This window comes from Schistocerca americana, chromosome 4 (assembly GCF_021461395.2).
Source record: "Schistocerca americana isolate TAMUIC-IGC-003095 chromosome 4, iqSchAmer2.1, whole genome shotgun sequence".
In the NCBI taxonomy this organism is placed as follows: Eukaryota; Metazoa; Arthropoda; class Insecta; order Orthoptera; family Acrididae; genus Schistocerca; species Schistocerca americana.
In genome coordinates, this window is record NC_060122.1 from 358,445,156 (window position 1) to 358,471,108 (window position 25,953).

The 25,953-nt window shown below is 46.2% G+C and overlaps 1 protein-coding gene across 1 annotated transcript in view; it reads right to left on the reverse strand.

Annotated features, from left to right (window-relative positions):
- The window catches only part of LOC124613479, a 109,766-nt gene that overhangs the window by 44,913 nt on the left and 38,900 nt on the right, over positions 1–25,953 (reverse strand). Inside the window, exon 2 of the mRNA XM_047142186.1 lies at positions 8,039–8,406. Within this exon, the coding sequence (XP_046998142.1) occupies positions 8,039–8,406 (368 nt within the window). The remainder of the gene's footprint in view (positions 1–8,038; positions 8,407–25,953) is intronic.

Below are 25,953 nucleotides of genomic sequence, written 5' to 3' on the forward strand. Positions count from 1 at the left end.
TAACGAAGAATGCGAACAATATACATACAATGCCTTTGAATCGAGCAGTTCACGCTCAGATTCGTATTCAATGACCCATTCACGTTAAGTCCGCAGAACACCATGTAACGAAACCAGCTTCTGTTTTATATGAAACAAAAACAAATTTGGAATCATTGACCCCGGCCAACATTACGGATGCGACAAGAACGCAATCAGAATAATAAGTAAGTGAGATGGTGGATTGATTAAACTTGCAGCGCTCCAAGTGGCGTGGGAGCGAACCAAGGGAGTGTCCCTATGTGGGTTTCATCCCCTGCGTATACTGGGGAAGGTACGTTGAGCTCCCTTATTTAAGACCACGCTGGCACATGTGTGTACTCAGTTGTCACTGCGCATTTGTTGTTTGAGCACATCTGTAATAACGGCAGGTAATTTGACTGTTACCTGTAAGAAAAAGATACACGCAATTTGCTGCATCGAAAACAATTCCGCACAACAGTTCGTGACTATTTTGCTGATTTCGGGAAAACGTAACGACAAAATGTAGTATTTAAGAAGCGGGCAGAAGTTCGCTTCTGATTGCACTATCTGGCTGTTGCAGGACAAGCAGCTGGAAGTGGGTGGAACCGCTGAGCCAGGCGCTGTAGCGCAGCTCAAAGTGCACACGTCCGGCCGTTGCGGCCCGTCAGTGCTGACTAATGAAAAACTGCGTACAAAGACACTTTGAAAGTAACAGCAGAAATAAGAACACTTCCGTGTCTGAATTGTTTTCTGCACTATTCCACCAAATTTTCGGGATAACTGCAGGATGTCAATAACTTGCCGCCACATTTCAGCGTAGAATCTTCTAGCCATCTGCAGGAGTGTACTGGCGAATGTATACTGAACACCGCTATTTAAGACCCGACGGGGCTTGCACGACGAACTCACAAGAGGAACTCCCGATTGTCCCCCCCCCACCCCTCAGATATAGTGGTAAGTTGGCCCATTGGGTAGCCCGCCCAAAAGTGAACACAGATAAAGCATGAAAACAGGAAGAAGGTCATCACAGAGTTTGAGTCACGTGGTGAGAATATACTACCGTCGCAAGTAAATGTGATGGATAGTCCCAGCAGGCGAGATGCCCCATAGATTTCTCACAGAAATGAAAACAACTTATAAACGGGTGTGAATTATGTTACAACGAAGGAATTCAGGAGTCAGAACTTCCAAAACGGAACGCAAGAGGCATAGCGTGTGGTATCTGTGTAGAACAAACATGAGGTATATACGCCAATGACAGGACGGAAAGTCCGAAATTTTGTGAAAAATAAAAGTAAGTTTGTACCAAGTGCAATTTGAACCCGGATCTCCCCCTTCGCAGTCCAACACAGTGACCACACAACCATGACACGAGCGTGATTCACGCGCCTCAACATTGCGTAGATTAATTTTCGACTGTTCACTGTTTCTGTTTTTCTTCTTTTTTCCACAGTTCAGTACGCCTTCTTCCTGTTTTCAGGCGTGATCTGTGTTCAGTTTTTGACAGGCAACTTATGACTACGTCTGAGAGGAGAGCAATGGGGAGCTTCCTCTGTGAGTTGCCTGTGTTACCTGAACGCACGCACTTCTTCTGCAAGCCTGTTCGTGCTCAGTGGGCTCTCCGTGGTGGAAGCTCGCCTCATGATCGAGCATCTTCACACGGTAAAATCACATAACGACGCCAGCTGCACGGAGCATCAAATTTTTCTATCACAGGATCCATCCAGCATTAACTGGAAACCACTTCTAGATGTCTTAGTCCGAGGAAGGGATACTTGGGCATTCGGTATTTCAAAATGTTCAAATGTGTGTGAATTCCTAAGGGACCAAACTGCTGAGGTCATCGGTCCTAGACTTACAAACTACTTAAACTAACTTAAAGCTAAGGACGACACTCACACCCATGCCCGAGGGAGGACTCAAACCTCCGTCGGGAGGGGCCACACGATTAGTGACATGGCGCCTCTAACCGCGCGACCACTCCACGCGGCTTCGGTATTTCGAAAGCTCACTCACATAGATCTATATTTACAAGCAACTAGTTGCCACTATCCGGATAAAACAGTAGGCGTTCCGAAGACGTTGATTCACAGACCCACACCTTCTCGGATGCCGGTATTCTGCAAGCAATACCACCAAACTGTGTTCCAAGAAAATGGATATTTGCCTCAACAGATACAGAGAGCGCTATGGGCTTATGAATGGCAGCATAAACCATAGAATGAGGCCTTCAAGACGACAGCTTGCATGCCATATACTGGAAATGTTTCTGCGTAAAAATAGGGTTAAAATTACCTTTCGTCCTCCGTCAAAATTCTGTGTGCTCTGTGACCGGTCAGACGACTCAGAGAAGCGCAGGGCAGCTGGTTATAGGATTCTGTACAAGTGTGGCAAATGTTACATAGGGCAAAACACGCGCATTGCTTAGTCGCTTACTCGCCTTCTCCACGTCAGCAAATTCACTATCGCTGAACACTGTTTTTCTACCGGTCACTCGATGAAATACAATGAAACATACATTATGCCTCATACTTCGAACTTTTTGAATCCATTATCAACGAATCAGTGGAAATGCGCCTGTTTGAAATAGATACTGTCTTCCTACTTTGCCGAGAGGAGAGACAGCACTTCTCTATAAATGTGTGTAAATGTAAGATAACGCCTATAACATAGAGTAAGAAGTTCATAATCTCTCATTACAAGATTAGTGGGTAACATTATGAGCTTGTCACATCGTTTAAGTATTTCGCGGCGATACGAGAAGTGATACTGGATACTAGGGAAGACCAATGGAAAGCTTAGATTTGTCGGAGATCGTCTGGGAAGTTGCATATAACATGCTGGTGCGACCAACTATAGCGAATGTTCTAGTTTTTGGAGTCCTTGTTAAGTGAACACGACAAGAACCATCGAACGAATGTACAGAGCTGTGGTAAGACTCTACCAGGTCGGTATAGCCCACACGAAAATGCAACACAAATACACTGGCAACTTAGTAAATGGGAACCCTTGGATGAAAGGTGACGTAGTTTTCGCGAAACACTGTTGGATAAATTTAGAGAACATGTATTCGAAGAAGACTGTGCGAGCATTATGATACCAGCAACGTATATCTCGCGTGGGGATTATGAGAATAAGACAAATGAGATTAGAGCACTTATACAGGCACGTAGACAGTCGTCTGTTTCCGTCTTCTTTCAGTTTTTAATTAATCACATTTTCAAATCGGACTAAAAAGTTTAAAATAATTTTTCCAAGCCCCATACATATTCCTAACCCCATGCCAACAGTCATGAAAATTTGCGATTGTGAATTTTCAATAGCTGTGAAAATACTGGTAAGATTTAAATAGTGAGGCGGATGCGATAAATAAAAGTAAAGAGGTGAACAGTTCATACATCAATTATTCACTGAAGCGCCAAAGAAACTGGTATAGGCATGCGTATTTAAATGCAGAGATATGCAAACAGGCAGAATAGGGCGCTGCGGTCGGCAACGCCTATGTAAGACAACAAGTGTCTGGGGCAGTTGTTAGATCGGTTACTGCTGTTCCAATGACAGGTTATGAAGATTTAAGTGAGTTTGAACGAGGTGTTTTAGTCAGCGCACGAGCGATGGGACACAACATCTCCGAGGTAGCGATGAAGTGTGGATTTTCCAATACGATCGTTTCTTCTCGCGATCCATTCGCGAGTAGAACGGGAAAATGGCAGTGGTACATAAAGTACACTCCGCCACACGCCGCGCAAGAAAAGCGAGTTAATATTGCGTCATCAGGCAGTTCCGAGAAATGTTGAAAGTTTCAATTCTTTAGCGCATCGGTAAGTTAATTTAAAATGAATTGCAAAACTGATGTCAGTGATACATGTCCTCTGAGGATTACTTCTACTTCTCTTCTTGTCTAATGGTGTGGCCTGTGCAACTTACGAGTTCTTAGGAACGGAAATTTTGTCATGTCCTTATTTTTCCATTAGTAGGATTTTGCCAATTCTTTCACGAGACTGAGTTTATAAAATTCTTCCAAATCGATCGAACTCACTGTTCTCAGACTGAATCCCAAGTGAAAAAGGAATTAAAGACATTAGCTGCCAGTAGGCTTGATTTATATCAATGGGGCCAGCTGAAAAATTGTCCTGGGCCAGGATTCGAACCGGGTCTCCCGGTTACTAGGCAGAAGTGCTGACCACTAAGCCAGCTGGACGCGGTGGTCACTACAACAGCACAGACTACCCCGTCAGACTCTGATTCTCGTTAGCCTCATTACTCGCGGCACCTCGCCGATTCCTGTAAGAGTTCAAGCTTGGTGTGCCGCTGCACTGAAGAGATTGTGGGCGGTCTCTCTTTATACATACATACACTGGAGAGCCAAAGAAACTGGTACACCTGCCTAATATCGTGTAGGACCCCTGTGGCACGCATAAGTGCCGCAACACGACGTGGCATGGACTAGACTAATGTCGGATGTAGTGCTGGAGCGAACTGACCACTAATCCTGCCGGGCTGCCCATAAATCCGTAAGAGTACGAGCGGGTGATCTCTTCTTAACAGCACGTTGAAAGGCATCCCAGATATGCTCAGTAATGTTCTTGTCTGGGGAGTTTGGTGGCTAGCGGAAGCGTTTAAACTCAGAAGAGAGTTCCTGGAGCCACTCTGTAGCGATTCTGGACGTATGCAGTGTCGCATTGTCCTCCTGGAATTGCCCAAGTCCGTCGGAATACACAATGGACATGAATGGACGCAGGTGATCAGACAGAATGCTTACGTACGTGTCACCTGGCACAGCCGTATCTAGACGTATCAGGGGTCCCACATCACACGCCCCTCACCATTACAGAGCCTCCAGCAGCTCGAACAGTCCCCTGCTGACATGCAAGGTCCATGTATTCTATACCCGTAGACGTCCGTCCGCTCGATACAATTTGAAGCAAGACTCGTCTGACCAAGGATCATGTTTCCACCTATCAACAGTCAATGTCGGTGTTGTCGGACCCGTGAGAGGCGTAAAGCTTTGTGTCGTGCAGTCATCAAGGGCACACTAGTAGGCCTTCGGCTTCCAAAGTCTATATAGATGATGTTTCCTTGAATGGTTCGCATGTTGACACTTGTTGATCGTCCAGCTCAGCATTAAAATCTGCAGCAATTTGCGGAAGAGTTGCACTTCTGTCACGCTGAACGATTATCTTCAGTCGTCGTTGGCTTCGTTCTCACAGGATATTTTTCTGGCCGCAGCGATGTCGGAGATTTGATGTTTCACCGGATTCCTGATATTCACGGCACACTCGTGAAATGGTCGTACGAGAAAATCCCCATTTCATCCATATCTCGGAGATGCTTTGTCCCATTGATCGTGCGTGGACTATGACATCACGTTCAAATTCTCTTAAATCCTGAGAACCTGCCATTGTAGCAGCAGCAACCGACGTAAGAACTGCGCCAGGCATCTGTTGTCCTATATAGGCGTTCCCGACCGCAGTGTCGTATTCTGCCTGTTTACATAGCTCTGTATTTCAATACGCGTGCCCCTCTGTTGGACATGTCCGGAAGAAGACACACCATATATACAGGGAGGGGCAAATAAAAGTGGACTGGACGAGTGGATATGATTGAATGTTAATATATGCACATAACCACATCCCTTGACGCACATACCATATGTACACCTGCTATGTGATCCACCCTGTAGTACATTTACACAACCTTCACGCCTGACGGAGTCGTTACCAGACATCAATCTGGTCTCGTCCGTAGCTGGCCACCCAGGTCACCTGTCAGTGTGTAATTAAATTTCTGTGGGGAGCCCGCAAGTTTAAGGTTATCGCAACAACCCTCATTATCTTAAGAACTGCAGCAACATTTTGGCAAGGCTGCAGCAATTCCAGCAGTGCGGCTTCGATCCGCCTTCAGCAACTTGCCGCCCAGGGCCCAAAAGGATCGAGAGATGAATGGTGGTCACTTTCAACATCAGTTATAGTCAGGTTGACATTGTATTTACTTTCCTCTATTTTGTTTGTTTGTACCCTAGAACAGAGTACTGAAAGACCTAAGTCGAAACGAGGCCCCGGGAGTAGACAACAAAAAAATGGCTCTGAGCACTATGGGACTCAACTGCTGAGGTCATTAGCCCCTAGAACTTAGAACTAGTTAAACCTAACTAACCTAAGGACATTACAAACATCCATGCCCAAGGCAGGATTCGAACCTGCGACCGTAGCGGTCTTGCGGTTCCAGACTGCAGCGCCTTTAACCGCACGGCCACTTCGGCCGGCAGTAGACAACATTCCATTAGAATTACTGATAGCCTTGGCACAGCCAGCCCTGACAAAACTCTAGCATCTGGTGAGCAAAATGTATGAGACAGGCGAAATACTCTCAGACTTCAAGAAGTATATAATAATTCCAATCCAAAAGAAAGCAGGTGTTGACAGATGTGAAAATTACCAAACTATCAGTTTAATAAGCCACGGCTGCAAAATACTTACACGAATTGTTTACAGACGAATGGAAAAACTGGTAGAAGCCAACCTCAGGGAAGATCAGTTTGGATTCCATAGAAATGTTGGAACACGGGAGGCAATACTGACCCTACGAATTGTCTTAGAAAATAGATTAAGGAAAGGCAAACCTAAATTTCTAGCATTTGTAGACTTAGAGAAATCTTTTGACAGTGTTGACTGGAATACTCTCTTTCAAATTCTGAAGGTGGCAAGGATAAAATACAGGGAGCGAAAGGGTATTTACAATTTGTACAGAAACCAGATGGCAGTTATAAGAGTCGATGGGCATGAAAGGGAATCAGTGGTTGGGAAGGGAGTTAGACAGGGTTGTAGCCCATCCCCGATATTATTCAATCTGTATATTGAGCAAGCAGTAAAGGAAACAAAAGAAAAATTCGGAGTAGGAACTAAATTCCATGGAGAAGAAATAAAAACTTTGAGGTTTCCAAAAATGGCCCAAATGGCTCTGAGCACTATGGGACTTAACATCGGAGGTCATCAGTCCCTTAGAACTAACCTAAGGACATCACACACATCCATGCCCGAGGCAGGATTCGAACCTACGACCGTAGCAGTCGCGCGGTTTCGGACTGAAGCGCCTAGAACCGCTCGGCCACCGCGGCCGGCGCTTTGAGGTTTGCCGATGACATTGTAATTCTGACAGAGACAGCAAAGGACCTGGAAGAGCAGTTGAATGGAATGGACAGTGTCTTGAAAGGAGGATATAAGATGAACATCAACAAAAACAGAACGAGGATAATGGAATGTAGTCGAGTTAACTCGGATGATGCTGAGGGAATTAGATTAGGAAACGAGACGCTTAAAGTAGTAAACGAGTTTTGCCATTAGAGGAGCAAAATAACTGATGATAGTCAAAGTAGAGACGATATAACAGAGTGGCAATGGCAAGGAAAGTGTTTCTGAAGAAGAGAAATTTGTTAACCTCGAGTATATATTTAAGTGTCAGGAAGTCGCTTCTGAAAGTGTTTGTATGGAGTGTAGGCATGTATGGAAGTGAAACATGGACGATAAGTAGTTTGGACAAGAAGAAAATAGAAGCTTTCGAAATGTGGTGCTACAGAAGAATGCTGAAGATTAGATGGGTAGATCACATAACTAATGAGGAGGTATTGAATTGAGTTGGGGAGAAGAGAAATTTGTGGCACAACTTGGCTAGAAGAAGGACATGTTCTGAGGCATCAAGAGATTACCAATTTAGTATCGGAGGGCAGCGTGGAGGGTAAAAATCATAGAGGGAGACCAAGAGATGAATACACTAAGCAGATTCAGAAGGATGTAGGTTGCAGTAGGTCCTGGGAGATTCGGTTGCTTTCACAGGATAGAGTGGCGTGGAGAGCTGCATCAAACCAGTCTCTGGACTGAAGACCATAATAACAACAACCCTAGAACGCTGTTCTCTGGTCACTTTTATTTGTTCCACCTTTTATAAGCTACAGATGTTAACCCACGACGACTCAGCTGCTGAGGTGGACTCGCTAGCTGTCAGATGGCGACTCCTTTGCATCTGACAACATGCTCACCTCGTCGCTGCAGCCGGCGGCGTGCTTGGCGTCGGGCCTCCAGACGGAGAGCGGCACGCGGCCGGTGGCGGCGGCCCGGCGCACGGCGTCTGCGACGGCGGCGACTCGCACGCCCAGCAGGTGGCGGCCGGCGGCGGCGAGCAGGCAGTCCCCGGCGCGCAGGCCGGCCGCCTCGGCGGGGGAGCCCGCGTCCACGGCGGACACCCAGGGGAAGACGTCCCACTGCGTGCGCGTCACGTGCAGGCCCGCCGCGCCGCCGCCCCCCGCCCGCATCTCCACCTGCAGCTCCAGCACGCGGCCGCTGGTCGTCGACTCCTCTTCCTGCTGCTCAACCACTGCCGCCGGCGCCTCGTCGGGTGGAGTCTCGCCTGTCATCACAAAAAATATCACAGGTCTCGCACTAACGTCTCAACACAAAGGCCTTTCCGGAAACAGTGATCGAGTGAGACCCAACACGCTTTATTTGTTCGTGAGATCCAGAAAATATTAGATACAGGCTCCCAGGTAGATGCCATTTTCCTCGACTTTCGGAAGGCGTTCGATACAGTTCAGCACTGTCGCCTGATAAACAAAGTAAGAGCCTACGGAATATCAGACCAGCTGTGTGGCTGGATTGAAGAGTTTTTAGCAAACAGAACACAGCATGAAACTTCCTGGCAGATTAAAACTGTGTGCCCGACCGAGACTCGAACAGTTTTAATCTGCCAGGAAGTTTCATATCAGCGCACACTCCGCTGCACAGTGAAAATCTCATCCTGGAAACATCCTCCAAGCTGTGGCTAAGTCATGTCTCCGCAGTATCCTTTCTTTCAGGAGGGCCAGTTCTGCAAGGTTCGCAGGAGAGCTTCTGTAAAGTTTGGAAGGTACGAGACGAGATACTGGCAGAAGTAAAGCTGTGAGGACCGGCCGTGAGTCGTGCTTCGGTAGCTCAGATGGTACAGCACTTGCCCGCGAAAAGCATGGGCCCGAGTTCGAGTCTCGGTCGGGCACACAGTTTTAATCTGCCAGGAAGTTTCATATCAGCGCACAATCCGCTGCAGAGTGAAAATCTCATTCACAACACAGCATGTTGTTCTCAGTGGAGAGACATCTACAGACGTCTAAGTAACCTCTGGGGTGCCACAGGGGAGTGTTATGGGACCATTGATTTTCACAATATACCCGGGTGATCAAAAAGTTAGTATAAATTTGAAAATTGAATAAACCACGGAATAATGTAGGTAGAGAGGTAAAAATTGACAATTGACACACATGCTTGGAATGACATGAGGTTTTATTAGAACAAAAAAAAAAAAAAAAAAACGAAGTTCACAAAATGTCCGACAAATGGCGCTGGACAGCAAAATGTCAGTGACTGCGCATGACAATCGTGTATAAAAGGAGCTATAATGAGAGAGAGAATCAGATACGCCAGCAGTCGCAGCATGTTAACGTTACCTGAAAAGGCGCTTTTAGTGGAGCTCTATTATCAGAATGGGGAATGTGCTAGTTCCGTTACGATCCTATCGCCATAGGAAGGGGATTCGAACGGGTAAAGGTCCGTTGACAAATGCAGCTGTGGCGAGAATGATTTCGAAGTTCGAAGCCACGGGCTGTTTAGACGATAGACCCCGTAGTGGCCGACCGAGCAAAAGGCGTAATGCAGCCGAGACAGTTCAGGAAGAAATGGAGACTGTAGCGGGTTCGTCTATGCACGGGGAAGTCAGCGCTCGTGCAGTCGCACGTCGCACCGGCATTCCATACACTACTGTTTGGTTGGCACTGAGGCGTACCCTCCGATGCTATCCGTACGAAATCCATCGGCATCATGAACTGATACCTGCCGATTTAAAGAAGCGGAGGGCATTTGCGGTGTCGGCGTTTCAAAAGATGGCGGAAGATGACGATTGGTTGAGTAACGTGTTGTGGACCGATGAAGCTCATTTCACGCTCCGAGGGTCTGTCAACGCCCACAACTGCAGAATTTGGGATACCTAAAATCCTAGATCTGTCGTGGAAACTCCATTGCACGACGAGAAAGTCACGGTATGTGTTGGATTTACCACATCTACCGTTATCGGGCCTTTTTTCTTCGACGAAATGCGTGATTCTAGTTTTGTAACTGCTACCGTGACGGGTGAGAGGTACGCCGGTATGTTACAGAATCGCATCATCCCCAACCTGGCTGATAAACACCTGCTGGAACGTACGATGTTTATGCAGGATGCCGCTCCACCCCATATTGCTAGACGCGTGAAAGATCTCTTGCGCGCGTCGTTTGGTGATGATCGTGTGCTCAGCCGCCACTTTCGTCATGCTTGGCCTCCCAGGTCCCCAGACCTCAGTCCGTGCGATTATTGGCTTTCGGGTTACCTGAAGTCGCAAGTGTATCGTGATCGACCGACATCTCTAGGGATGCTGAAAGACAACATCATACGCCAATGCCTCACCATAACTTCGGACATGCTTTACAGTGCTGTTCACAACATTATTCCTCGACTACAGCTATTGTTCGGGAATGATGGTGGACATATTGAGCATTTTCTGTAAAGAACATCATCTTTGCTTTGTCTTACACTTTTATGCTAATTATTGCTATTCTGATCAGATGAAGCGCCATCTGTCGGACATTTTATGAACTTTGTTTTATTTTTTCGGTTTTAATAAAACCCCATGTCATTCCAAGCGTGTGTGTCAATTTGTACCTCTCTATCCACATTATTCCGTGATTTATTCAGTTTTCAAATTTATACTGACTTTTTGATCACCCGGTATACATAAATGACCTAGTAAATAGTGTCAGAAGTTCCATGCGGCTACCGAGCGAGGTGGCGCAGTGGTTAGACACTGGACTCGCATTCGGGAGGACGACGGTTCAATCCCGCGTCCGGCCATCCTGATTTAGGTTTTCCGTGATTTCCCTAAATCACTCCAGGCAAATGCCGGGATGGTTCCTCTGAAAGGGCACGGCCGACTTCCTTCCCCATCCTTCCCTAATCCGATGAGACCGATGACGACGCTGTCTGGTCTCCTTCCCCAAACCAACCAACCAACCAATCCATGCGGCTTTTCGCGGATGATGCTGTAGTAAACAGAGAAGTTGCAGCATTAGAAAATTGCAGCGAAATGCACGAAGATCTGCAGCGGATAGGCACTTGGTGCGGGGAGTGGCAACTGACCCTTAACATAGACAAATGTAATACATAGAAAGAAGGATCCTTTATTGTATGATTATATGATAGTGGAACAAACACTGGTAGCAGTTACTTCTGTAAAATATCTGGGAGTATGCGTACGGAACGATTTGAAGTGGAAGGCGGGTGCCAGGTTGAGGTTCATTGGGAGAGTCCTTGGAAAATATAGTTCATCAACAAAGAAGGTGGCTTACAAAACACTCGTTCGACCTATACTTGAGTATTGCTCATCAGTGTGGGATCCGTACCAGGTCGGGTTGACAGAGGAGATAGAGAAGATCCAAAAAAGAGCGGCGCCTTTCGTCACAGGGTTATTTGGTAAGCGTCATAGCGTTACGGAGATCTTTAGCAAACTCAAGTGGCAGAATCTGCAAGAGAGGCGCTCTGCATCGCGGTGTAGCTTGCTGTCCAGGTTTCGAAAGAATGCGTTTCTGGATGAGGTACCGAATATATTACTTCCCCCTACTTATGCCTCCCGAGAAGGTCACGAATGTAAAATTAGAGAGATTCGAGCGCGCACGGAGGCTTTCCGGCAGTCGTTCTTCCCGCGAACCTTACGCGAGTGGAACAGGAAAGGGAGGTAATGACAGTGGCACGTAAAGTGCCCTCCGCCACACGCCGTTGGGTGGCTTTCGGAGTATAAATGTAGATGTAGATGTTGCTACGATCCTTAGGCCCAACACTGGTTTGATGCAGCTCTCCACGCTAGTCAATCTTATTCGAGCCTCGTCATCTCTGCCCAACAACTGGAATCAATGTCCGTTTGAACTTCCTTACTGCATTTATTTGGAAATGAGCGTATGGCATCGTTGACCGGGAGGCCCCATCCGGAGAAGTTCGGCAGCTAAATGCAGGTCTTGTTTCAGTCGACGCCACATTGGGTGACTTGCGCGCCGGTGATAAGGATGAAATGATGATGAGGACAACACAACACCCAGTACCCGATCGGAGAAAATCTCCACCCCGGCCGGGAATCGAACCCGGGCCCTCTTGCATGGGATGTGACTGCATGTATGAAGTTTATAATTTAAACTATAATTAGCCACAAGTATGGTAAAAAAACTTTTTAAATCAAAACATTACCAGCCCATCTTCAGATCACTCTTACATGTTTCATCTCTTTCTTGCTGGGACCTTGTTTTGCACTGATTACTGATTGTGTGCACTAACACATTATTTATTTACTAGCTATACGTCCATGCTTCGTGACGGAACTTAAAGAAGGGCTTAGGTTCTGTACCTCGATTGGTAGACACGGGACCGTTATAGGATCACTTCATCCTAGCCAACAACTCAACAATAAATGAAACCTATCGAAACAAGCAAAGCAATTTCGTTAAGTTTTTAATTTTCTTTTAATTTGTGTTCTGCGTTACGGTAGGTCTGGTCATGGGGGAAGCCTCGTCAGAGGTCCACCTCATAAGCGTCTAGGGAAGTGATTCCAGTGGCGGTTTCCCGTTGCCTTCCACTGATGATGATGAAATGATAATGAGGACAACACAACACCGAGTCCCTGAACGGAGAAAATCTCCGACCCAGCCGGGAATCCCACGGTAGGTCTGGTCTGGTCGCCGTGACGGACCCACGCGCTGACCACTCAGCTGTCGGGGCGGACAAATTCTTAACACACAAAGCGAAATAAGAAAAATCCGTATATCCTAGCCAAATGAATTCAGTTTAGGTTTATGTTTGTAACAAAAAGATTGATCCGTATGTGACGGTACCTGACGGTTTTCTGCTTCTGAACTGCTCTTCTAAACAGCATCCCATACGAGCAGACCAGTTACGTGTTTATCTGTGATTACCCGTACTTTAAGTACATGGGCTACGCACAGCTCTGTTTAAAAAGAATAGCTCGATGCAGTCATAGTGTCGAGCCACGCACGTCTGCTTTCGCGCCCAGCAGCTAACTCCTTGCAAGTAATAATCTGTAGCCGTGTTCCTGCAGTCAAATAGTCTATGCATTGTCTAGAATTGCGAATTATAAAATACACAGAAATAAAAAATAGAAGATAAATGAAAACTTAATAAAACGTGTTCTGCCCTAACACGTGTAATTGATGTAGATGACAGAGAATTATGCTGAGCCGGGCGGGGTGGCCGAGCGGTTCTAGGCGCTACAGTCTGGAACCGCGCGACCGCTACGGTCGCAGGTTCGAATCCTGCCTTGGGCATGGATGTGTGTGATGTCCTTAGGTTAGTTAGGTTTAAGTAGTTCTAAGTTCTAGGGGACTGATGACCTTAGAAGTTAAGTCCCATAGTGCTCAGAGCCATTTGAACCATTTTTGAATTATGTTGAATAATGTTTATCCAAGAAAGGACATCTCAAATAAATGGTGTAAGGCCCTACGATATTCGATTAGAATGCAGACCGTAAATAGCATTATCAAATACATTAAATGACGTTGAGAGAGTGATGAGAATTGTAGCAAAATTCCCAAACTAAATTGTAATAAAAGATAGACGAAAACTATGACCGTTTTGTAACCACAATACACGAAATATTCATCAGCTCAAAACAATTCGGAGTTCAACATGATGAGTTACAAATCATCTTGCGGGAAACAAAGAACAGTAACTCATACTCTGTCTATTCTCAGTTCCGTAATAAAAGCGGAAAAAGTTAGTGTCCTATACTGGAGCACATTTGGACCTCTCAAAATATAAAGTCCCTTCAAAAGTTTGAGTGTCGTAGCAGCCGTTCACTGTCCAGAGTCTAAGGCCCGCTCCATGCACATGATGGCACAGACAGGGCTGCCTCCTTCCACAACTTGCGTAAAAGTCCCCTCAAAAGTTAACTCCCGTGACAGCCGTTCACCGCACAGAATCTGTCACCCACTCGATCATATATCACCCTATACCATAGGCAGGTCTGCCTTCTTCCAGAACGAACATCCAAGCGTCCAGAATCGTTCCCATGAGCTCTTCACTCGAAAAAGTCTGTCTCCACTTGACTCCCATAGTATTTTGCTAATGTCTGCTTTTCTAGTGGTTGAAGGGCGTCCCCACCAAAAATACACCATTCTTACATTCTACAGACATCATTTCAATCAACTTGACCACTTACCAGACTCAACTACTATACTGCAACAATATTTAAAAAGGAAATGTATTTAACATTTGACCACATCGGACCACTCACAATAAATATAAATAAATGTTTGTCCACAAATAAATAAACTAGTATCATTGTGCAAGTGCACTCATGATAAATGAAAGCAGATTGTTGTTAAATATCGTTTAAACACTTAACTTATGCCTGCCTGTCAGAAGCACCTTTTGGCACTCTTTTACAAAGATGGTGTCAGCTAACACATGCGACTGACTGAAATTGCATATTATCCGTTACAATTAACATTTAAATAAAGTTACTGGCAGCATAGTAAACTGCTCATTAAATAAATAGACAAGTATGACAAAATGTGAAGTATTCACGCTGCATAAATTTGCTGTGTAATTGTGAAGGATATGATGTTCTGACAAACATCTGCATAATAAAAAGATATACAAAACGTAATAAGCCAACAAATAAATTAGATACAGATACATAGCTTTTAGAAATGATGATAGCTAGAGTGCAATGCTATCGTCTAAGATACCGTATGCTGAAATCGCATAAAGTGCTTAAAAGTTGTTAGTTCAGAGGTTAATTGTCTAAATATTTATTTGGTGTGAAATATTAACTTCCGTAGCGGTCGCACGGTTCCAGACTGTAGCGCCTAGAACCGCTCGGCCACTCTGGCCGGCTCCGTAATTTTAAAGATATTGAAATATTGTTGTGCCACTGGACGCACCTCATTTTTTCGAGATCGAAGATGTTTTCAGATTTACGTTAATACTTGACTGCGAATTGTTATAAATTCATCCTGCGCTATATGAAGCCATCTTTCAGTGTTGTGGAACTCCTTGGAGAATTGTATGGCCCCTTTCCAGATCTGCTATTTACCATTTCTGGCCCCGTGCTCCTTGTCTCTCCACCTGAACTCACCTGGAGCAGCCGCGTAACATACTCGTCCCTCTGACTCGCACCCAGCCAAACAAGCAAATTCTGCTCTCTTCTATACCAGCCCTAAATGGACGAATTACTCGCCCACATACCCTTAACTTTACACGAAGATAAGACTGCGCACTTAACTCTGTCACTGACGTAAACTCCCGAAAATCCTTCTGCCACTGAAATATGCACAAACTAATGGCACCATGTACTGGTTGTTTAGTATACTATGCCATCACTAAATAAACATCCTAACTACTAAGTCGAGAAGACTCCTAAAACTTTAAATTGCAATGTCTTTGTCTCTCTGCTATATTTTTGATGAAACTGAGCCTTTTACTTACGAAAACCCTACGAAAATTCGTCTAATGGTTTTAGAGATTAGCGTGTTCAGACAGACAGATAGGCAGACAAAAAGGTTGTATAAGGGGCGATTAAAAAGTTTCCGTTTGAGAGCGTACATACAACTTACCGCGTTTCCGATGCAGATATATGGTTCAAATGGCTCTTAGCACTATGGGACTCAACTGCTGTGGTCATAAGTCCCCTAGAACTTAGAACTACTTAAACCTAACTAACCTAAGGACATCACACACATCCATGCCCGAGGCAGGATTCGAACCTGCGACCGTAGCGGTCGTGCGGTTCCAGACTGTAGCGCCTTTAACCGCTCGGCCACTCCGGCCGGCGATGCAGATATATGAACACTGACATGTAGGAAAGGGAGCCGGCCGCGGTGGCCGAGCGGTTCTAGGCGCTTCAGTCAGGAACCGCGCGACTGCTACCGTCGCAGGTTCGAATCCTGCCTCGGGTATGGATGTGTGTGATGTCCTTAGGTTAGTTAGGTTTAAGTAGTTCTAAGTTCTAGGGGACTGATGACCTCAGATGTTAAGTCCCATAGTGCTCAGAGCCATTTGAACCATTTGATTTGTAGGAAAGGGATTAGTGTGGCATTCGTGTCTTTCCGACGTGCATGCGATAAATGCGGAAACCTGAACTATGACGACGTTATTACCAAATGTGTCCAAACAGTACCAACATTCTTTTGTTCTTTTGTCCAAATGGTTCAAATGACTCTGAACACTATGAGTCTAAACTTCTGAGGTCATCAGTCCCCTAGAACTTAGAACTACTTAAACCTAACTAACCTAAGGACATCACACACATCCATGCCCGAGGCAGGATTCGAACCTGCGACCGTAGCAGTCGCACGGTTCCGGACTGCGCGCCTAGAACCGCGAGACCACCGCGGCCGGCTGTTCTTTTGTTGACTTTTTTTGATTGCCATAGGACAAACTCCGGCAGACATCCGTCAGATGTGAGAAATCTGTATCGGGCAGCATGTCTGTCGAAAACATGCTTGTGGAATTGTGTGCGACAGAGGGTGCTGCTGCTTTATGATAACGCACGACTTAAGTGGGAGACACTCGAGCACCCGCCCTATAGTTCTGATTTCTCTCCATACGATTGTCTGCCCCGATAGCTGAATGGTCAGCGTGACGGACTGCTGTCCTAAGAGGCCCGGGTTCGATTTCCGGCTGGGTTGTTGGGCTGTGTTTGGGGAAGGAGACCAGCCACTGAGGTCATCGGTCTCATAGGATTAGGGAAGGACGGGGAAGGAAGTCGGCCGTGCCCTTTGAAAGGAACCGTCCCGGCATTTGCCTGGAGCGATTTAGGGACATTACGGAAAACCTAAATCGGGATGGCCGGACACGGGATTGAACCGTCGTCCTCCCGGCTGGGTCGCGGATTGTCTCCGCTCAGGGACTGGGTGTTGTGTTGTCTTCATCATCATTTCATCCCCAACCGGCGCGCAGGTCGCCCAATGTGGCGTCAAATGTAATAAGACCTGCACCAAGGCGGCCGGACCTGCCCCGTAAGGGGCCTTCCGACCAATGATGCCAAATGCTCATTTCCATTTCCATACGATTATAACGCCTTTGCGAGCGGTCTAAGGCGCTGCAGTCACGGACTGTGCGGCTGATCCCGGCGGAGGTTCGAGTCCTCATTCGGGCATGGGTGTGTGTGTTTGTCCTTAGCATAATTTAGGTTAAGTAGTGTGTAAGCTTAGGCACTGATGACCTTAGCAGTTAAGTCCCATAAGATTTCACACACATTTGAACATATAACGCCTTTGGTCCCTTAAAAAAGGTCTTGAAGGCTCAACGATTCCTGTGGGATGAGGACATGCAGCAGGCAGGTACGGACTTCTTCTCGCAGTAGAATACGGTGTTTTACCAAACGGGTATCTTAAAAAATGGTTGAAATGGCTCTGAGCACTATGGGACTTAACTTCTGAGGAGGTCATCAATCCCCTAGAACTTAGAACTACTTAAACCTAACCTAAGTACATCACACACATCCATGCCCGAGGCAGGATTCGAACCTGCGACCGTTGCGGTCGCGCGGTTCCAGACTGTAGCGCCTAGAACCGCTCGACCACACCGACCGGCCGGGTATCTTCAACCTGGTGCGTCGATGGGCTGTTGCCTTAGTGCCCACGGTGAATTTGCCTGATTGACATGCGGCTTCTGGACTGTACAGCCTTGTAAAGAAAACTTTTTGATCACCCCTTATAGATAAAACTTTAAATCACGACATCTTCTTTTCTGTGATCCGATTTCGACGAAATAAAGCCTATACGCTGACACAAGCACAGCTCAAGTTACCAGTGAAAACAACATGAAAATTCATCAAGTGTTTTTGGAGATTAGCATGTCCAGACAGACAACCACGACAGTTTTACAGTTTCATTATCAGTATATAGTTTTATTTATCATATGGTTTTAAGTACAATGTTAAATAAAATAGAAACAGTAACGCATGTACTCTGCAAAGGACATTCGAAATTTTAATGTAATCAATTGGACGTTCGTTGCCGTCAGGAAATCGTTGAAGGTACCACGATACGCTCTGTTGGAACTTTCTGTAACTATGCGAACAGTTTGCCTGGCTGCTCCACAGTCGCATTTTGCAGATGGAGCGTTGCCCCATCTACAAGAGAGTCTGCGCTTCTGATTGATCGGTGCGTATTCTGTTAATTGTCGTCCATATTCTGGGCGACTGGTCGAAGGCAGATGTTTGTTTCTTATGCAGGGCAAATTCGAGCAATGTGGAGCGCAAGCCTGTGTCCAGTCTCGCTACCATGAGTCGGTGAAGTTCAAATGAGACGTGTGCAGTTCCATGGCTTTTTTCATGAATGGTTTTCTTGATCGTAGACAGTTTCTTTCTAGTGTAACCGCGTCTTGGTCGATAGCGAGTTGCGAGTTGCTTTGTATGAATTTAAACTCACGGAGAAGAGATGCTTTTCGTTGAAGGCCAGGGGACGGAATGTGACTTAATACAGGCATCCATTCGATGGGGGGGGGGGGGTTGATTTTAGTATACCACTGATAATTCTCATTGTGCTGTTCAGCTGTGCATTTGGCTGTGTGCGCTACTGAGCAGTACAGGAGCACTAAACACTGAGGTGACAAAAGTCATGGGATACCTCTTAATATCGTGTTTGACCTCCTTTTATCCGACGTGGCGTGGACTCAATAAGTCGTTGGAAGTCCCCTGCAGAAATATTGAGCCATACTGCCTCTATTGCCGTCCATAACTGCGAAAGTGTTACCGGTGCAGGATTTTGTGCACGAACTGACCTCTCGATTATATCCCACAAATGTTCGATTTGATTCATGTCCGGCGGTCTGGGTGGCCAGATCAATCACTCGAATTATACAGACTGTTCTTCAAACCAATCGCGAATAACAGTGGCTCAGTCACATGACGCATTGTCATCCATAAAAATTCCTTCGTTGTCCGCAGCTCGTGGTCGTGCGGTAGCGTTCTCGCTTCCCGCGCCCGGGTTCCCGGGTTCGATTCCCGGCGGGGTCAGGGATTTTCTCTGCCTCGTGATGACTGGGTGTTGTGTGATGTCCTTAGGTTAGTTAGGTTTAAGTAGTTCTAAGTTCTAGGGGACTGATGACCATAGCTGTTAAGTCCCATAGTGCTCAGAGCCATTTGAACCATTTTTGAAATTCCTTCGTTGTTTGGGAAGATGAAGTCCATGAATGGCTTCGAATTGCTCCAAGTAGCCGAACATAACCATTTGCAGTCAATAGTCGGTTCAGTTGGACCAGAGGATCCAGTCCTTGCCATGTAAATACAGATCACACCATTACGGAACCCCTACCAATTTGCATAGTGCCATTTTGACAACTTGGGTCCATGGCTTCTTGAGGTATGCGGCATATTCGAACCCTACCATTAGCTCTTACCAACGGAAACCGGGACTCATCTGATCAGGCCACCGCTTTCCAGTCAGATAGGGTCTAATTGATATGATCACGAGCCCAGGAGAAGCGATGCAGGCGAAGTTGTGCTGTTAGCAAAGGCACTTGCATCGTTCGTTTGCTGCCATAGCCTATTAACGGCAAATTTCGCCGCACTGTTCTAAGGGCTACGTTCGTCATGTGGCCTTCATTGAATTCTGCGGTTATTTGACTCCCGGCCATTGTCAGCTTTCGTGGCGGGAGCCGCTACCTCTCAATCAAGTGGCTCTTTAATTGGCCTGACAAGGGCTGAGTGCACCCCGCAGTAATTAACACTGCAAAAATCGAAGCGTAGTTGGTGATAGAGCTTGCCACTTGCCACATTTTTGTATACTGTTTTGGAATACTTGACTGCACAATGGAAAACAGATGCTCGAAACTTGCATACGACATACTCAGAAAGTTTTTTAATACGATGGTAGTGCTCTGATTTTTCTTCATTCAGTAGGTTTCTTAATGAATTAAATATGTTCGTTTTGTATGCATTTCTCCACCCAACACGTTTCCTTTCTACTTAACTTTTTGTTTTTCGTCACGACTTTTCTTCAATGATAATAATGGAACAACGGTGGCGGCTGCTGTGGCACTGTCAACTTCCAATTGTTTATCTCACGACACGACTCTGATGGGAACACTTCTGAAGGTACTTGTATCAACTTCCTGAAATGAGTTTCCCCAAACGACTTTCAGAAACAGACTTGCCCAAGTTTTTATTCTAATGTAAATATCTCTGCAAGTGCTTGCCGAAGTCACTTATTAGTGGGGACGCGCCTTTAGTCAAGTTTTCTAATCAGCGGACGTTGTTCTTCTCTCAATCTTTCCTTATATTTATTTCATAAAGAAGCTATAACTTAATGACGTTGAGGCTACCGTTTTATAGTGCCGATCGAGAGATGCGGAAATCAGATTTTCATCCACCGCAATCTAATTTCATGTACATATTAACAGCATTACATCGACTGCAGTACCCTCACCAGAAGCAGATCATCCTTGACCGCTATATCAGGATAAGGCGTCGTACGGAGAGGGAAGCTCGGTGTCACCCCGAAGGGGAAAGCGTGCTCTTTTCCCGCAACAGACACACAAAATCCAGACGCTGGCGGGAACACTGACCTTCGCTGTGCCGCAGTGTGGTCCATAGCGCATACTGTTATCTTAATCGGCTAAACACTTTAGGCTCACAATTATACCTGACGACTAGTGACTCGGGTAGCTCTGAGTTTCCACAGCCGGACGACCTGTCTGACGTAGCGCTAGTAAATTAAACACACAATCCTTCCTCATGAACCAATCTGTCTATTAGTGAAAACCGCATCAAAATCCCTACAGTAGTTTCTGAGACTAGCCATCACATGCAGACAGAAAAGCAAGAGTGGGAGCTCTAATTTATACTATGTATAGATACAGACATTGCTACCAAAGACGTTAGATGTTTCCCATTTCAACATCGTGAAAAAACTACATTCTGCTTCAAGGCCGACTAAAGCTACACAAAATAAATTTTTGTGCATAGTACTGGCGAACGGGTATCGTGCGCAGCACCTGTCTCCAGTGGAATATTTCATAGTGATGAAATACATCACATTATAGAAACAAGGACTCGCATAATCATTCACAAATGCATCATCAACACACCCCATTACTATTCGTTCTCGGTCATTAATGTGCACATGCCACGACGTGCTTCAATCGGTATTGAATCAAAATGCCCTTATTTGCAATATATGCAGTCACAAAACATCATAGGGGGAAAAAGAAACAAGAACGAATGGAAATCATGGATTACACAACGAACATCCGTGAAAGGGTGTGGTGTTTCCATCAGGAACAACACGCTTCTTTCCCAAAAATTTTCATTAAAAGATATGTTATGAGTAAAGTCGCCTTCAGTGCAAGCTAGCGAATTATTTAAAAGTTGCGCACAGGACGATCTTTAGTGTAACGGTAGGCAACGTGTTAGGTGTAACAGCTAGACCGCGTGGGAATGTACGTTGAAAGAAGAAAACTTCGATAGTAACAAATGTAGTAGACTCAGGCTCCGAACCGCTAACGACACGAATATAATCGTATTGAAAAACGTTAACAATTTAGAAACGCAAAAGTCAAGGAAAGTATGAGTTATTAAAAAAAGAAGCCACATAAAAATAGTAATTAGTCCATGTTCTCAATGGTCTACTACAAGTCCTTCTACTTGACGCCGCTTCGGCGTCTTGTGTGTTCCTAAAATACTTCAGTTATCCAACTGGGGAGAAGGGACATACAGTTGATAGTGGAATCCGAAACACGGATCGTTTCTGCGGAATCATTGAGTATTTCAGAGCTGAATGATAGGTTAAAGACAAACTGAAAAAAAATCAGTGGTCGGACCAGGGGTTTGATCCTGGAAGCCGTCGTTTTCCAGGTAAGAACTATACCACTTTTTCCTTTTTCATGCCGGCCGTGGTGGCCGAGCGGTTCTAGGCGCTACAGTCTGGAACTGAGCGACCGCTACGGTTGCAGGTTCGAATCCTGCCTCGGGCATGGATGTGTGTGATGTCCTTAGGTTAGTTAGGTTTAAGAAGTTCTAAGTTCTAGGCGACTGATGACCTCAGAAGTTTAGACGCATAGTGTTCAGAGCCATTTGAACCATTTGGACAAACTGCAGAAAACGATATGTGAGAGGACAAGGAGCAAAAGGCCCGGAATTGCACTCAAAGGAGGAAGATGGAGAAAAAAAAGATGAGAAAAGTCCATGTAAGTGGGAATATTCCGCCTGTACTATAGATCGACGCTCAAGAGGACTGTGAGCTGGAGCACCATGGCGCAGTAGCCACATGACCCTTCGTACCGCCAAGTGCACGTGTTCCACCAGGGGAGGCAGGGCCACCCACAGGAAGTGCAGATATATCTCACCCCTGAGGTCATGCAGGAGCCTATATCTCACCCCTGAGGTCATGCGGGAACCTAACTGTTCCCACGAGGTGGTCGCCAGTATCATGGTGGGCTACCTCCCTACTGCTGACACAGGTGGAACTGTCAAAGGTCTTTCATCTCCCCTTTCAAGTGGGTGTTCTTCCCCCGAAACGAATATTACTTTGTTCGCTCCACATTCAAGAATCGTTTCCTGCAATTTGTCCCAATTTAGCAAAATCGTCCTGTGTACTGGTATGGTATAGGACGTAGAGAACCTGCCCTCCAAAATAAACACATCAAAAAAAGTTTTGCATCACCCCGGTTCCCAGAACTCCTGAAGACAGACGTTGACTGTGGATATTGTATCACAGATACAGTCCCTTTGACTGTTCAGAGATGTCAACAAACTCGCCCAAAGATGTAAACAACCATGCATGAGCAGCGCCTATTAGACGGAGGGGGTCCGACGGCCGATCAGTTCCAGTCATTCCACCAGGAAGGAGGTACACGGCTCGTGTTGTCGGTAGATCAACCACGCCTAGACGGTCAATATCGCGGTTCGATCGCGTCCGCATTGTTACTTTTTGCCAGGAAGGGCCTTCAACAAGGGAAGTGTCCAGGCGACTCGGAGTGAAAAAAATGTTCAAATGTGTGTGAAATCTTATGGAACTTAACTGCTAAGGTCATCAGTCCCAAAGCTTACACACTACTTAACCTAAATTATCCTAAGGACAGACACACACACACCCATGCCCGAGGGAGGACTCGAACCTCCGCCGGGACCAGCCGCACAGTCCATGACTGCAGCGCCTAGACCGCTTGGCTAATCCCGCGCGGCTACTCGGAGTGAACCAAAGCGATGTTGTTCGGACATGGAGGAGATACAGAGAGACAGGAAGTGTCGATGACATGCCGCGCTCAGGCCGCCCAAGTGCAACTACTGCAGTGGCTGACCACTACCTACGGATTATGGCTCGAAGGAACCCTGACAGCAAAGCCACCATGTTGAATAATGCTTTTCCTGCAGCCATAGGACCTCGTGTTACGACTCAAACTGTGCGCCATAGGCTGCGTGATGCGCTACTTCACTCCTGATGTACATGGCGAGGTCCATCTTTGCAACGTAGTACAGATGGGCCCAACAATATGCTGAATGGACCGCTCAGCATTGGAATCACGTTCTCTTCACCGATGAGTGTCGCATATGCCTTCAACCAGGCAATCGTCGAAGACGTGTTTGTAGGCAACCCTGTCAGGCTGTACGCCTTAGACACACTGTCCAGCGAGTGCAGCAAGTGGAGGTTCCCTGATGTTTTGGGGTGGCATTATGTGGGGCCGACGTACGCCGCTGGTGGTCATGTAAGGCGCCGTAACGGCTGTACGAAACGTGAATGCCATCCTCCGACCGACAGTGCAACCATATCGGCAGCATATTGGCGAGGCATTCGTCTTCACACATGACAATTCGGGCCCCCATCGTGCACATCTTGTGAATGGCTTCCTTCAGAATAATCACATCGCTCGACTAGAGTGGCCAGCATGTTCTCCAGACATGAATACCATAGAAAATGCCTGGGATAGACTGAAACAGCTGTATTTAGACGACGTGACCCACCAACCACTCTGAGGGACCTAGGTCGAATCGCCTTTGAGGAGTGGGACAGTCTGGACCAACAGTGCCTTGATGAACTTATGGATAGTATACAACGACGAATACAGGCTTGCATTAATGCAAGAGGACGTGCTACTGGGTATTAGAGGTACCGGTGTGTACAGCAACCTGGATCGCCGCCTCTGAAGGTCTCGCTGTATGGTTGTACAACACGCAATGTGTGGTTTTCCTGAGCAATAAAAAGGGCGGAAATGATGTTTATGTTGATCTCTATTCCAATTATCTGTACAGGTTTCGGAACTCTCGGAACCGAGGTGATGCAAAACTTCTTTTGATGTATGTATGTCGTGTCCTCTCTAAGAATGAAGTCAAGGTTATTTTTCTGCCAGCATCCAAGACAGCCACGCTCATTAGTTCTGTGAAGGATCACTTGATTCTACGGAAGGCGTCAGTGTGGTTTGTGAAATATCGAGAGTACTTTATGTACAATAACGTTGCCAGGAACATGGATGCTATACGAGGGCTGTGCCGGAAGCTTTTAGCAGCTCTTATAACGGAAATCTGTGGTCAATTGGATTGTTTCAGTTTGAAAGAGCGTTGTTTCTCGACGCTAGAGCGCACACGCCGGTTCCCCCACGACCGGGGATTTCTATCCATGCTGCGAACGGTGAGTGAAGGTGCAGGCAGCTTTTAGTCAGACAGATTGCAAGATGGACCTGTCGCACCGCGTATTACTTCTACAAAAAGGAAGTTAACCGAAGAAGAATGTTACTCTTCTATGGTACGTGTTTTTGATGAGTCTGCTCCTTCTAGGGCCACCGTTGTAAATTGGTTCATGAATTTTGAAGGTGTCACGAGTCTGTTGACAATGAACTCCGTCCCGGTCTCCCAGAAAAGGCTTTGATCCAAGAAAACATTGAAGCTGTGAAGAAAATTGATCGAAGATTATCAAAATCTCACATTTTGTGGCGTTGAAGAGATCTTAAATATCGGATCGACTGTGGCACAAAGAATCCTTCGTGACCATTTACGCCTATCCGAAAGATAAGCCCGTAGGGTGTCACATTTGCTGACACAGGCCCAAAAGCACATAAGAATGGATTGGTGTCGCTTCATGGTTGAAAAATTCGACAAAGGGCGCCCCAAAGGCACAATATCGTCACATATGACGAAACATGGGTGCACCATCACGACCCTGAAACTGAGAGACAATCTTCAGCATGATGCTTTCCAGGTGAGGAACCACCCACGAATGGTCGGAGAAGTAGGACTCCTGCAAAGAATACGCTGGCCACTTTCCTTAGCAAAATGGATCATGTCACTTCTTTGACCTTGGATACAAAAATGAATGCTGACTGATATACGGCTGAATGTGTGACGAAAGTCATCGTCACGTGTAGGTCACAGCATTCAAAGTCGAAGAGGGGTCACCTTCTTCTGCGCCACGACAATGTCTCAGGACACGCTGCTGCCAGAACAATGGGCGTCTTGGAGTGGGAAGGAGTGCGAGTGTTACCGCACCCACCCTGTTCATATGACCATGCTCCGTGCCACTTCTTCCTGTTCCCAAAGACAAAGGAAAAAAATTCGCGGACAGCGTTTTTAATCCGATGGAGAGGCTGTCGCAGCATATAACAGCGCTCCAAGTGACTTCCCTAAAGACGCTTGGATTGAGACATTTTTGAAGCGGTTTCAAAGAATAGAAAAATGTTTAAGTGCTCATGAAGAATACTTTGAAAAGTTGTAACAGTTACATTGTAAATAAATTCTTTTCTGAATTTCTGCTAAAAACTTTTGGCATAACTTTCGTACCCGCCTGCTAGCCCGCCCGGTTGGCCGTGCGGTCTAAAGCACGGCTTTCGGGGCGGGAAGGAGCGCCTGGTCCCCGGCACGAATCCGCCCGGCGGATTTGTGTCGAGGTCCGGTGG